The 12,663-nt window shown below is 44.7% G+C and overlaps 2 protein-coding genes across 2 annotated transcripts; both read right to left on the bottom strand.

Moving 5' to 3' along the window:
- Positions 1 to 793: 793 nt before the first annotated feature.
- Positions 794 to 1,633, bottom strand: LOC138338850 (uncharacterized). Its single transcript, XM_069289933.1, has one exon. It carries the CDS (start codon positions 1,631 to 1,633, stop codon positions 794 to 796), a length of 840 nt encoding a protein of 279 aa, XP_069146034.1.
- Positions 1,634 to 1,791: 158 nt separating this feature from the next.
- Positions 1,792 to 4,839, bottom strand: LOC138338849 (uncharacterized). Its single transcript, XM_069289932.1, has 4 exons — positions 3,389 to 4,839; positions 3,073 to 3,143; positions 2,616 to 2,971; positions 1,792 to 2,514 (listed from the first exon to the last, which is right to left on the bottom strand). The coding sequence occupies exons 1-4, from the start codon at positions 4,837 to 4,839 to the stop codon at positions 1,792 to 1,794; spliced, it is 2,601 nt and encodes an 866-aa protein (XP_069146033.1).
- Between the last annotated feature and the right edge of the window lie 7,824 nt (positions 4,840 to 12,663).

The following is a 12,663-nucleotide window of genomic DNA, read 5'->3' as shown; positions in this document are numbered from 1 at the left end:
GATCAATCTGTTTGCTAACCCACTCAGCATTACTTAGCTCAGCTTCTTTGATGATCCTCAGTGACGGTATCTCGACTTCAACAGGTACGACTGCTTCTATTCCATATACTAGAAAGTATGGAGTAGCCCCAGTTGATGTTCTGACCATCGTTCGATAACCCAGTAGAGCATATGGCAACATTTCATGCCAACCCCACTGCTTGTCAATCATTTTCCTCAGAATCTTCTCTATGTTCTTGTTGGCGGCCTCTACAGCTCCGTTCATTTGAGGGTGATAAGCAGTGGACCTTCGGTGAATAATCTTAAATTGTTCACATATCTCTTTCATCAGATGACTATTGAGATTTGCACCGTTATCAGTGATGATGGATTCTGGAACTCCAAATCGGCATATCAGATTGTTGCGGACAAAGTCGGCCACCACTTTCTTGGTTACCGATTTGTAAGAGGCTGCTTCCACCCACTTGGTGAAATAATCGATGGCAACCAAAATGAATCTGTGTCCATTAGAAGCGGCTGGCTCTATAGGACCGATGACATCCATTCCCCAAGCTACAAATGGCCAAGGTGAACTCATAGCATTAAGTTCGTGAGGTGGCACCCGTATCAAATCGCCGTGCACTTGACATTTGTGGCATTTTTGCACGAATTTGCAACAGTCATTCTCCATAGTCATCCAGAAATAACCAGCTCGAAGAACCTTTCTTGCTAAATTAAGCCCATTCATGTGTGTATCGCAAAATCCAGCATGTATCTATTCAATAAGCCTCACAGCTTCAGCAGCACCTACACATCATAAAAGACCCAAATCTGGAGTCCTCCTATACAAGACTTCTCCATTCAGAAAGAAATTGAGAGTCATACGACGTATCAACTTCTTTTGATTAGATGTGGCGTCTTCTGGATATGTCCCAGACTCCAGGTATCTCTTTATGTCAAAATACCAAGGCAAACCATCTGGTTCTGATTCCACGTGCGAACAATGGACTCGATGTTCCTTCAAGTCTATATCCAGCGGGTCGATGTAATTAGTATATGGATGTTTGATCATTGAAGCGATGGTTGCGAGAGCAATAGCTAGTTCATTCTGTCTTCTGGGAGTATGTTTGAACTCAATCTTGCGGAACCTTTTGCATAGATTTTGGACGTACTGTACGTAAGGTACAACTTTTGGGTTCTTCGCAGCCCATTCTCCTTGGACCTGATGAATCAGGAGGTCTGAATCTCCAATAACCAGTAGCTCGTAGACGTTCATGTCAATGGCCATTTTCAAACCGAGAATGCAAGCTTCGTACTCAGCCATGTTGTTTGTGCAGTTGAATCGCAATTTGACTGCCATAGGATAGTGCTGACCAGATTCTGATACCAAGACTGCTCCAACACCTTTATCCTGGTGGTTTGTCGCTCCATCAAAGAATAATCTCCAACCTGGATAAGATTCAGAGATATCTTCACCCACAAACGACACTTCTTCATCGTGAAAATATGTCTTGAGAGGTTCATACTCTTCGTCAACGGGATTTTCTGCAAGATGATCAGCCAAAGCTTGTGCCTTTATTGCCTTCTGAGTCACGTACACGATGTCAAACTCACTCAACAACATTTGCCATTTAGCTAACTTCCCGGTCGGCATCGCTTTCTGGAAAATATACTTCAACGGATCCATCCTGGAGATAAGGTATGTAGTGTACGACGACAAATAGTGTCTCAGCTTCTGGGCAAGCCACATCAGAGCACATTATGTTCTCTCCAGCAAAGTGTAGTGAGACTCGTACAGAGTAAACTTTTTGCTTATGTAGTAGATAGCCCTCTTCTTCTTCCCTGTCTCGTCGTGTTGACCAAGTACACATCCAAAGGCATTATCTGAAACAGACAAATAAGCAACAAAGGACTCCCTTCTCGCGGAGGAACCAATACTGGTGGGTTAGACAAGTAGCTCTTGATAGCGTCGAAAGCGGTCTGGCACTCCTCAGTCCACTTAGTTGGGGCGTCTTTCTTCAGCAACTTAAAAATAGGCGCACACACCACTGTCGATTGTGCTATAAACCGGCTGATATAGTTTAACCTCCCTAAGAAACTCACCACCTCTTTTCTCGTTTTCGGCGGAGGTAACTCTTGAATTGCTTTGATCTTGGAAGGGTCGAGCTCAATACCTCTTCTGCTGACTATAAACCCCAACAACTTCCCAGCTGGGACTCCAAAAGCACATTTGGTGGGATTTAGCTTTAGGTTGTACCGACGCAAACGTTCAAAGAATTTCCTCAGGTGTGTCAAATGATCCGAACTCTCGCGGGATTTGATTATGACGTCGTCCACGTACACTTCAATTTCCTTGTGAATCATGTCGTGAAAGATGGTCGTCATGGCTCTTATGTAAGTAGCACCGGCGTTCTTGAGCCCAAATGGCATCACCCTATAGTGATATACCCCCCAAGGTGTGATGAAGGCCGTTTTCTCCGCGTCTTCTTCATCCATCAGAATCTGGTGATAACCCGCGTAGCAATCCACAAATGACTGCATCTCATGTTTGGCACAGTTGTCAATCAGAATATGGATATTTGGCAACGGGAAATTATCCTTTGGACTAGCCTTGTTGAGATCTCTGTAATCAACACAAATCCTGATTTTTCCATCTTTCTTGGCAACCGGAACGACATTTGCCAACCAGGTGGGATATTGTGTCCTTCTACCAATCGGGACTCTATCTTCTTGGTGATTTCCTCTTTAATCTTCAGACTCAATTCAGGCTTGAACTTTCGAGTCTTTTGCTTCACCGGTTTGAACCCTGGATTGATAGGCAGCTTATGAGACACGACATCAGTACTCAACCCCTGCATGTCACTGACTTCCCAAACGAACACATCATGGTATTCAGCAAGCAGGCGAACCAGGCTCTCCTTCTGAGTGTCACTCAAATGAGTGCTGATCTTAACCTCTTTGGCATATTCAGAATCGCCCAAATTCACCGTCTCTGTTTCCTCCAGGTTCGGTTTATATTGGTTCTCAAAATGTCGGAATTCTTCGGCCACATAGTCCGGTTCCCCTTTTACTCGTCATGGTCATCAACGTCACCGTCATTTTCCTCATTTTGCTCATTTAGCCCATGACATGACATGACATTGGCAGGTTTGTAACTTACGTTACTGAAATCATAAACAGACAAAATTAGGAAAGTAAAATATAACTCGCAATTAAATAAACAAAGTCAAAATAAGGAGGCTTTCATTTAAATTGAATAAAAAATGCAAACTTGGGTCATGGCGCGAGGCCATGTTGCCTTTTCAACATCATAACAAAATTAAAAATCAAGAAAATGCAGAAATGGTGGGTCTCGGGCCTCTTCCGGACTACCATCGATTTTAATATGCACAAAATAACTCCTTTCTACCACAGAGTTCGGGACATCAGGATTGGCGTGGATGTCCAATTCAACAGCATCTCGCCTGGTTCAGCGTCACGAATGCCAGCTGGCTCAGTCTCCTCCTCGATGATAGCATTGATCTCCTGGAAAAGGTCACAGATCCCTTCCCCGTCGTCTTCAGGCTCGGCACGCTCCCGGACTGGAAAGGATTGATAGAGATGCGGGATCGGCTTAGTCAACCCTTGATCCCTTTTCCTCTTCATCTTCATATCATCATCTGTGGGGATGTACCCCAAACCATACCTTGATCCTGTAGCAAGGACCGGAACTGGCTCGATGATCCCTTGCGCATTCCTTCCTAATCCGAAACCTGGTTCGAATCCGCTCTGCAGCGTTACCATGGCGATCATTTTGTACACGGCTAGCATAGGATTCTGCGGGGCCAAGCCCTCATCGGTGGCATTTACCAACTCCACCGTGTAGAAGTCCGAACCTTGCGGTGTCTCGTCCGAGACCGGCACTTGCCTTCCCGATAGACCCTTTTCACCATGAATCACCAGTTCTTCATTTTTCCACACCAGTTTTATAATTTGGTGGAGAGTGGAGGGGACGGCCCCAGCCGCGTGGATGAATGGCCTTCCCAACAGAAGGTTATAGCTGGTGTCGATGTCCAACACCTGGAACTTTGCCTCGAACTCTGTGGGGCCCATTTGGATGGTCAGGTTCACAGCTCCCAACGTGTCTCTCTGCACACCGTCGAATGCTCTCACATTGACCTGGTTTTGCTCCAACTTTCCAAGGTCAAACCTCAGCTGCTTCAATGTGGACAGGGGGCATATGTTCAAACCAGATCCGTCGTCTACCAGAACACGGTTGATGACCTTTTCGCGACATATCACGGTGATGTGTGGAGCTTTGTTGTGGGCCCTCCCTTCGGCCGGCAGTTCATCGTCGCAGAAACTGATACGATGTCCCCGAATGACCCGGTGAATCATAGCAGCTACATTGTCGCTGCTCGTACCCGAGGGAACATATGTGTCATCCTGGGCTTTCATCAAAGCCTGTCTGTGGGACCAGGAGCTCATCAGCAGGGCCCACACCGAAATTTGGGCTGGAGTTTTCTCCAAGTGCTTGACGATGGAGTAGTCTTTGGGTTGCATTCTCCTCCAGAACTCCTCAGCTTCTGCTTCGCTGATCGATATCTTGGCATGATCTTTCTTTTGTCCTCCGAGAGCAAGCTCATCAGTAGTGTAACATCTTCCAGATATAGTCATGCCCTGAGCCACGGCCGTTTCTATAACGAACTTGGGCTTGGAGAGAGTCTTTGCAGGCACCAAGGCAACAGCCTTTGCAGGTGTTAGAATGACAAACTCTCCTTTCTCCCTGACGCTCAAAGAAGCGACAGCCCTCTCCAAGTCTTCCTGAACAACATGAGTAATTCTCTTTGCTTCACGCTCATCATCGTCAGTTTCTATCATATTGATGTTTCCACCCCCATGATTTGGCAATGGATTCGTGTTGACGTTTGGCGCCACGGGCAGAAGAGAGACCACTTCCTAGTCAATCAAGTCCTGGATCTTGTGCTTGAGATTGATACAATCTACTGTATCATGTCCAACACTGTTGGAATGGTAAGCACATCTCTGCTCTGGTCTGTAGAATCAGGAATTGACATCCACGGGCTTGGGGCCCACAGGGTGGATGTATCCGGCCGCGGATAACCTTTCGAACAATTTAGTTCTGCTTTCGGCTAACACGGTGAAGCTTCTGGAGGGCTTCTTCTCAGACCTGGGGCGAGGGGGATCATACCCGCCCTGCTGTGGGGGAGGGACTTGTTGATAACTGCGGGCATTTGGTCGTGGAGCTTGGTCTCTGGGATGGGGATTTGTTTGGTAGTTAGGCATTAGGGCTCGGTAATTCGGATGGGGGTTTTGATATGCTGGGGTTTGTATTTGCTATGCCGGATATGGTGCTCGATAGCTTGGCTGTACATTAGCGCAGCTAGGAGCGACATTTTGGTAATGGGGAGGGACTTGATAAGCTTGGGGGTAGTTTGGATATGTGGAGGGAAAATTTTGGGGAATCAGGGGTGGATTTTGATACGACACAATATGGGCATCTGGATAATTGGGGGCAGCATTGTAGTGTCCGGAGTGACTTGAGTGTGGATGGTAGGATCGATGAGGCTTTGATGGAGGATTGGAGCGGCCTTGGGGACGTGGTAAGTTTCTGGGGATTTTTCTTCCCCCGTGCGAGATAGCGTTAACCTCCTCTCTTTTCTTCCTTACCAGTCCGGAAGATCCAGGCGATGCAGACACTCGGGCTATCTTCCCCGACTTCAGGCCATCTTCAATAGTCTCACCCACTTTGACTATTTCGGCGAACTTGGCGCCGATTAACAAGATGATCCTGTCATAATACTCGGGCTCCTGCACCCGCACGAACACCTCTACAATCTCTTTTTCTGTCATCGGAGGCCTCACCCTTGCTGCCTCTTTCCTCCACCTCTACGCGAATTCTCGATAGCTTTCTTTGGGCTTCTGCTTCATCTTCTCCAAGGAGTACCGATCAGGAACTATCTCGATGTTATATGCGAATCTGTCGATTAAATCCTTAGCCAGTGCACTCCAATTGGGCCATTATCGAGTCTCGTGTGACGTGAACCACTCCAGGGCTTCACCGCATAAGCTCCGGCTGAATAACCTCATCAGCAAGGCTTCATCTTTACCAACTCCCACGAGTTGATCACAGTATGCTCTCAGGTGTGCCATGGGGTTGCCCACCCCTTCGAAGGTATCAAACTTCGGGATCTTGAACCCTTCAGGTAGGTTCAAGTCTGGGTGGATGCATAGTTCTGCGTAGCTTAACCCGGCGACGTCTGGAGTACATTGCAATTCTCTCATCGCCCTCTTGATCTCCTCTTTTATGTCTACCTTCGCTTCTTCCCTCGCTCTCCACTCTCTTTCTTGCTCCTTATAATGGTCCAACTTGGAGCCGTGCACCTCATGCTCGGTCGGGACAGGGACTTGGAAAGTAGTTCTTTTGGGGAGGGGTGCAGCTATGGAAGGGCTTGGGACATTCTGTGCGGTTTGATAGTTTTGCGGTTAATTTTGGGGATTGGTATTTTGGTTTAAGTGGGGGTGTGATGTTTGGGAATTGAAGGCGGTGGGATTTTGGGTTTGATTTTGGGGTAGTGGGGCTGCTTGAGTATTTTGGGGATGTGGTGGCATTTGCGGAGGATTGTTTGGAAGTAGGGAGGGAGTTTGATAGGAGACCGACGCGTATTGGGGTTTTTGGGTTGTCATGTCTACCCCAGACGGGTTGTGCACGGGTGTCGATGGACGTTGCTGAGTAGGATCCGAGCTGGACGAGGGGAAGTATGTAGGGGGTCTTGCGTCGAGAAAGTTGGGGCCGAATCCGGGCAGATGGGTGTCTTGCCTCCGTTGCATCTCTACCCTCATGTCAGCTATTTGCTGCATCAACTACGCAATAAGGTCATTCTGCTCTGCCACAGTTGGCTGAGCCACCACGACATCTGTGAGGCCTATTTGTTCATTGTTGTCGCCCATGTCTGTATTTGCGTTTGATCCGGGGAAGGAATCTGCGCGACCTTTTGATCTGGTGAAGTAGTGGTGATCTGCCAGCTTTATCGACAAAGATCAGTAAGAGGTACCTGAGAAGTAAAAACAACTCAAAGGCAAATTTGTTAGGGCATATCCGAGGTACAAAATGCATAATATCGCACATAAAACAGATAAACACACAGGTCGCTTTGTTTGAGGATATCTTAACCCACGAATGAGGACGGAAATATATTCTGAACAAACAGGAATTTGTTTGTTTTGATGTCATCTCGGGAAAGATGAATCACGTTGAGCTATGGTCTTCTTGAAGCTGCTTTTCGACGTCCGTTGATCTGATCTTCGTATCTCTGAAACACGAAGGAGAATGAAAATTTTTGGTAATAGGGGCCGGGCCGGGAAAGGCTGCCTACGTATCTCACGAGGAGAATTCAGGCCCAACATAGTTCGGATACATTTTCATTCATTCTCTCATTTTGATTACAAGGGAATTGAAAAACAACATTGAAATTTCTAGAATACAACATTTGGCGATTTCTTGTCTTGTGGCTGCATCAGACAGTCGGAAATGGAGGCTTGTAGACGATTTCTTCTTCATCGTCCTCCTCAATTACTTCACAGCCGGGGCTACTGTTATCTGTTCCCTGTTCACGGGCGGGATGTTTTCTTCCTTTTGACTTGCTATGGGTTGCCAATTCTTCGTCGAGTGTCGCACTTCTGGCCAACGACACGGCAGTCTCAATATCTATTTTCGCTTCTCTCGCCTTTCCTTCGTGTGTCTCCAAACGAAGCAAGTTCAACCTTTTCCTTAGGATTTCGGTTTCCATCTCAACCTCCTTCTTTCTCCTTATCTGTGACGCCAGATCTTCATCCAAGGTTGTGACCGCAGCTTTGTAGATCGCCGTGGTCACGTCTACTTTGAGTCCTTCTTCTTTAACCCTCTGAATCTCTCGAGTGATTCGTTCGATCTTTCTTCGTAATTCCTCCTCAGTGAGCTCCGTCTGGACGTTGTTGCCTTTGTCCATAGCGGTGATTCAACTTCCCTGGGATGATAGAGCGGTATTTAGGATTTGTGGTGGGAGATGGATTTTGCGTGAGAAACTAGAGACTCGGAAATTTTGGTCGGACATTTTAATAGTGGCTTCTGTATACTCTTTAGAGTTTTGGGCTTGGAGTGGGTTTACAATATCTTCATTCAAAGCAACGTAACACATAAGCATTTAAGTGTACATAGATAACGCGTCCTAATCATGCATGGGGACCCTTTTGTGCCAAGGGTAGGCCTAACGCATTCGAATGATGTACGTGTGAGTTTAAACCGGTCAAGTGATTCCTTCCAAAATAATATTTAACAATGAGTGAAATGTTTTAAAAGGGAAATAAACAAACCCACGCAGGGGCTATTTAGAAAGTGCGATAATATCAGGCCCACGCAGGGGCTAAAGCAATGCGAATACAATAAGGAAAAACCCGCGTAGGGGCGATATCCACTATGCTGCTCCGGACGATCCCGCTCCGTCGTCGTTTTTCTGGTTTTTGTACTGTTGGAACATGTACCTCAGAATCAACAGAAAGCCTTCGCCCAGACGCCCTTTGTCTTCCAGGCTCTCGTATAGCATCCTCTCAATTTTCTGCTGGATCCAGTTGTCGAACTCTTCATACCCTTGCTTCAGTCTCTCGATCTCTCGAGTTGCCCTCTCGAGTGCGTCTTGATTCTCTACGAAATTGGTGTAGACCTCATTAGCTTCTTTCTTTAATTCTCGTAATTCGGCCTCTGCTTTGGCCTCTTTGTCTGTCACACTGCGAAAGCTACGCGGAATTTGAAAGGAGATGTTTTGTATATCCCTCTTCAACCATGCTTTGTAGCCTTCGTCACATCCAGCGTTGAATCGGTCAGGGGCGATACTGTCTTTGCCCATGCGCTTGGCATTCTTCCATTCTCTGAGCATCTCTGTAGCGTCGTCCACCCTGTCGTCCCCAATATCGTATACATAAGCGCCATGATACGCTTCTCTAGGAACGATCTGCCTCCTTCCGAACTGTCGCAAGACTCGGAATGGCGCGTAAGGGTGAATTCCTCGAATGCCAGGTAGAGAAAGCACGACACATCTTTGACTTTCTACGACAACTTCTTTGGATATGAAGCGGTCGAGCATCCATTGGAGGTCCTCTTCTCTCAACTCGGAGAAAATTTGGGCCCATCTCCCTCTCGTTTTTCGATTGTTCATGTTTGCCCAGAATAACAAGTCGTTCAAGTCCTTGAGGGTGTTCTTGTTGTCGAGAGTGTGCAGTTCTCGAGTTCCGGCACCCTTCGCCAAGTGGCTGAGAATCCACCATTGTAGGAGCAGATTACAACCCTGGAAGTACCGATGTCCCTCTTTGCACTTACCCAAAGCGCGATATATGTCTGACAATATGACTGGGGCTACGGAGTAGTACTTTGTCGTCCCTTGATTCTCGTACCCTTTGAATAGCGTCTGGACAAGTGTTACGACTCTAGTGTTGATGCTCAGGCTCGGGCCGTGCGGGAAGACCATCGTTCCCAACAAAGCTATGGCAAATGCCTACTGGCGGAGCTCGTTCCACTCCCTGTAGGAAATCTTAAATTCCCGATTATACCTGGCATAGAAAATCGCGTGTTTAAATCTGACGTAGAGATCTCTGAACATTATGTGGGAATCTTGACACCAATAAGTGAAATCCTTTCTTAATCCTAACCAATCCGAGATGTTCTCAACGGAAGGTTTGTTGGGGATAAACACGTCCTCTTGCTTTCGGACTCTTCTTTCTAGACCCGTGCCCACAGTGTCTATGCAATCTCTTATTTCTTCCAATGTAGGGGTGATTTCAGCCGTTCCGAAACGAAAAACCATTCTCTTGCTGTCCCAGTACCCTGTAAGAACCTCGATCAACTCTGGCCAACCGTCCATGTTGATTAGCTCGATTAAGGCCCCTACATACTTGTTGAGAGTCCGCCTATGATCTCCGTCTAAGTCGTTGTGCCACATTGTTAGTTAGGGTGGCGCGGAGATGACCATGTTGAATTTCGGGAAGCGGTCCATATCTGCAAAACAGAAACCCGTTAGACTTTCCCCTATCCCCAAGTTGATTTTCACACATACACTTTTGAATGTCAAATAACATGATGCGTCGTGAGGTCGAAGACCTTAGACGTGATTTTGGTGGTTTTCTACTAAAATGGACTTAATACGCCTTGGGTATTAAGTCATCCTAGGCTGATGCCTAATTTTGGTTTTGGTTTCGCTCTAACTTAGGCTTTTCTAGAATTGTTTTCAAATAGACGGTTACCCGAGTCAGACAAACATCGGGATGGAGCTATCGAATAACGTCGGATAACCGCATTCTGACTATTTACTCGATACTCCCAAATGACTTCTTGGGTTTTTCTGAAGAAAGTCGCGGTAAGCCGCGTAACTTCCGTTTCCTAATGCAACTATTTGCCGTTTGGCGGAATTTATGCCATGAAAATGCAACTTCTAAAACTAAAGAAAATTAAACAATTAAACAAGTTAGTCAAATAGAATTAGTCTTAAGGTTAGAATCCTCCAAATCCCCAGCAGAGTCTCCATTTCTGTTTTATCGAAAAATAATTTTCTAAAAGAGTTTGTTTATTTTTAGAAGTATTTTCGACTTTTAGGAGTCGCCACTTAATTTTTGAGAAAATCAAGAAAACTTATTTTTCAAAACAACTAAACCAAAAATAATCATTTTGAAAACTATTCTAAGGGTTCGGGATTCCTATTAGTATTTTAGGAAGGTGTTTAAGGCACCTAAGATACTCCACTAAATACGGTTTTCCGACGACTAACTATTTGACTATTTTGTTTTAATTTTTACAAGACGAAGTTAAAACTTTATCATGATCTACTTAAACAAACTTTGCAACTTTTAAAATATTTATCTTGCAAATTTTGAACTTCTTACGATATATAGGCAAACTTTACAAGTTTCGAAATATTTATCTCTTTGAGATTCCACCTTTAGTTAAACTTCTTAAGTTTGATAAAATAGATAGGCGTTCAGAGGGGTTTGGAGTTTTCCCATCCTAATAATAACGAGAATTTAAACGAACACACAAACAAAGTAATAGAGAGAGAGAGAGGGAGAGAGAGAGATTGGGTCCAAGCTCGGGTTCTGTTCGCCTTGACCGAGTTTGGACCCACCTGTTTTCGGGTTTTGACCCATTTGTACCTATCCTAATCTAAACATACAAAATAAACTATAAAAGAATGGAAACAACGAGGGCTTATGCCCATTACAAAATAAATAAATGCAAAATATATAAAAGAAGCTAAGGAAATCTTCTAGTCCATTCTAGGATTTTCTTCAATCTCCGTGGATTTTCGAATCTGCACCTCTGTCTCGATAGGCTGACTCGATGGGAAGAGCTTTTGAGCCTTTATGGCTCAGCGGGGACATGCAAGAGATGGAGACGAAATCCATGAGACTCGCCAGCGATTTTACATGCAAACGTACAAAGGGATTATATAAGTGACGCTAAGGAAAATACACAATGTGTAACAATCACAACACCAAAAGCAAACAATCAACTGGACATCGCATGAACAAATAATGATCGATTAACAATCAGCTGACAAGTAAACTAACTGCAAATGAAGGTGAAATAAATAATAAATATAAAAAAGAAGGATAGGAAATAACCAGCAACAACATAACAATAATGTAGTAATCAAAATGGGGTAAGTTGTAGTAATAATAATTTCTGTAATTTCCAGAAAGCATGAATATAAACAGCTTGACAAATAAAAAAAAACATCACATATGAAACCACAAAAACCAAGCAACTGAAGATAAAAGAAACTAATATAGATGTGTATTTTATGATAAACTCTACATGTTTGAGAAAAGGAAGTTAGATTGAGCACGACACAGTAAACTCAAAGCAGAAAGATCAACTGTATAGCATAATATTTCCAACCGAAGAGAGCTAATAGTAGGTGAAGAGCACATGTATGGATTTTCGAACTCGACGAAATAGAAATCTCTCTTTGACATGGAAAATGAACTTTAGCAAACAGTACAATAGAATTCTTTTGAAATTTAAAACAGATAGATAACAGCACCTAACAGATAATCACTTCAACATACACACCATGTAACAGCATTTCATCAATGTCAAACCATCCAGCCATGGAAGCCTCAGCCTTACCTCCGCCATACAAGACAGAGAGGCTGATCCAAATGAACCCTAGACACATATGAAACGTATCAAGAAGCTCGCTGACTCGGACTTGTGATATGAAAGAGACAGAAAGAGGAAGGAAAGAAATAAACAGCTAACATAGTTTCACCTATGAAAAACGCCAATGAAAGGCCCCTTCAACAGTGAATAATAACCAACGACAGACTTAGCTTAAGAAGGGATTATCCCTTTCTATCATTCATGTCACCGAAAACTCTAAACTTCGACATTAAAGAGCACAAGGTACCATTCTCTATTATGCAAACCTCAACGCAAATGAAGTATGTCAAGAACTAAATAAAGACTCGCACTAAAGAAACAGAATGAACATGCTCGAAACAACAGAACGGATGCAAGGACTCCCATACAAGATGGAGCGGCAAGTTCAGAAAGCAGAGTAAACTTCTTCGACAGCCATAAAACACACGAACGAACCAGAACGAACTCAACAAATCGCAGTAGTTCATAACAGATAGGACCAATAGCAGCTCACAAAG

The sequence above is a fragment of the Solanum lycopersicum genome, chromosome 10 (genome assembly GCF_036512215.1).
Source record: "Solanum lycopersicum chromosome 10, SLM_r2.1".
In the NCBI taxonomy this organism is placed as follows: Eukaryota; Viridiplantae; Streptophyta; class Magnoliopsida; order Solanales; family Solanaceae; genus Solanum; species Solanum lycopersicum.
This window is presented reverse-complemented; position numbering and strand designations above follow the sequence as displayed.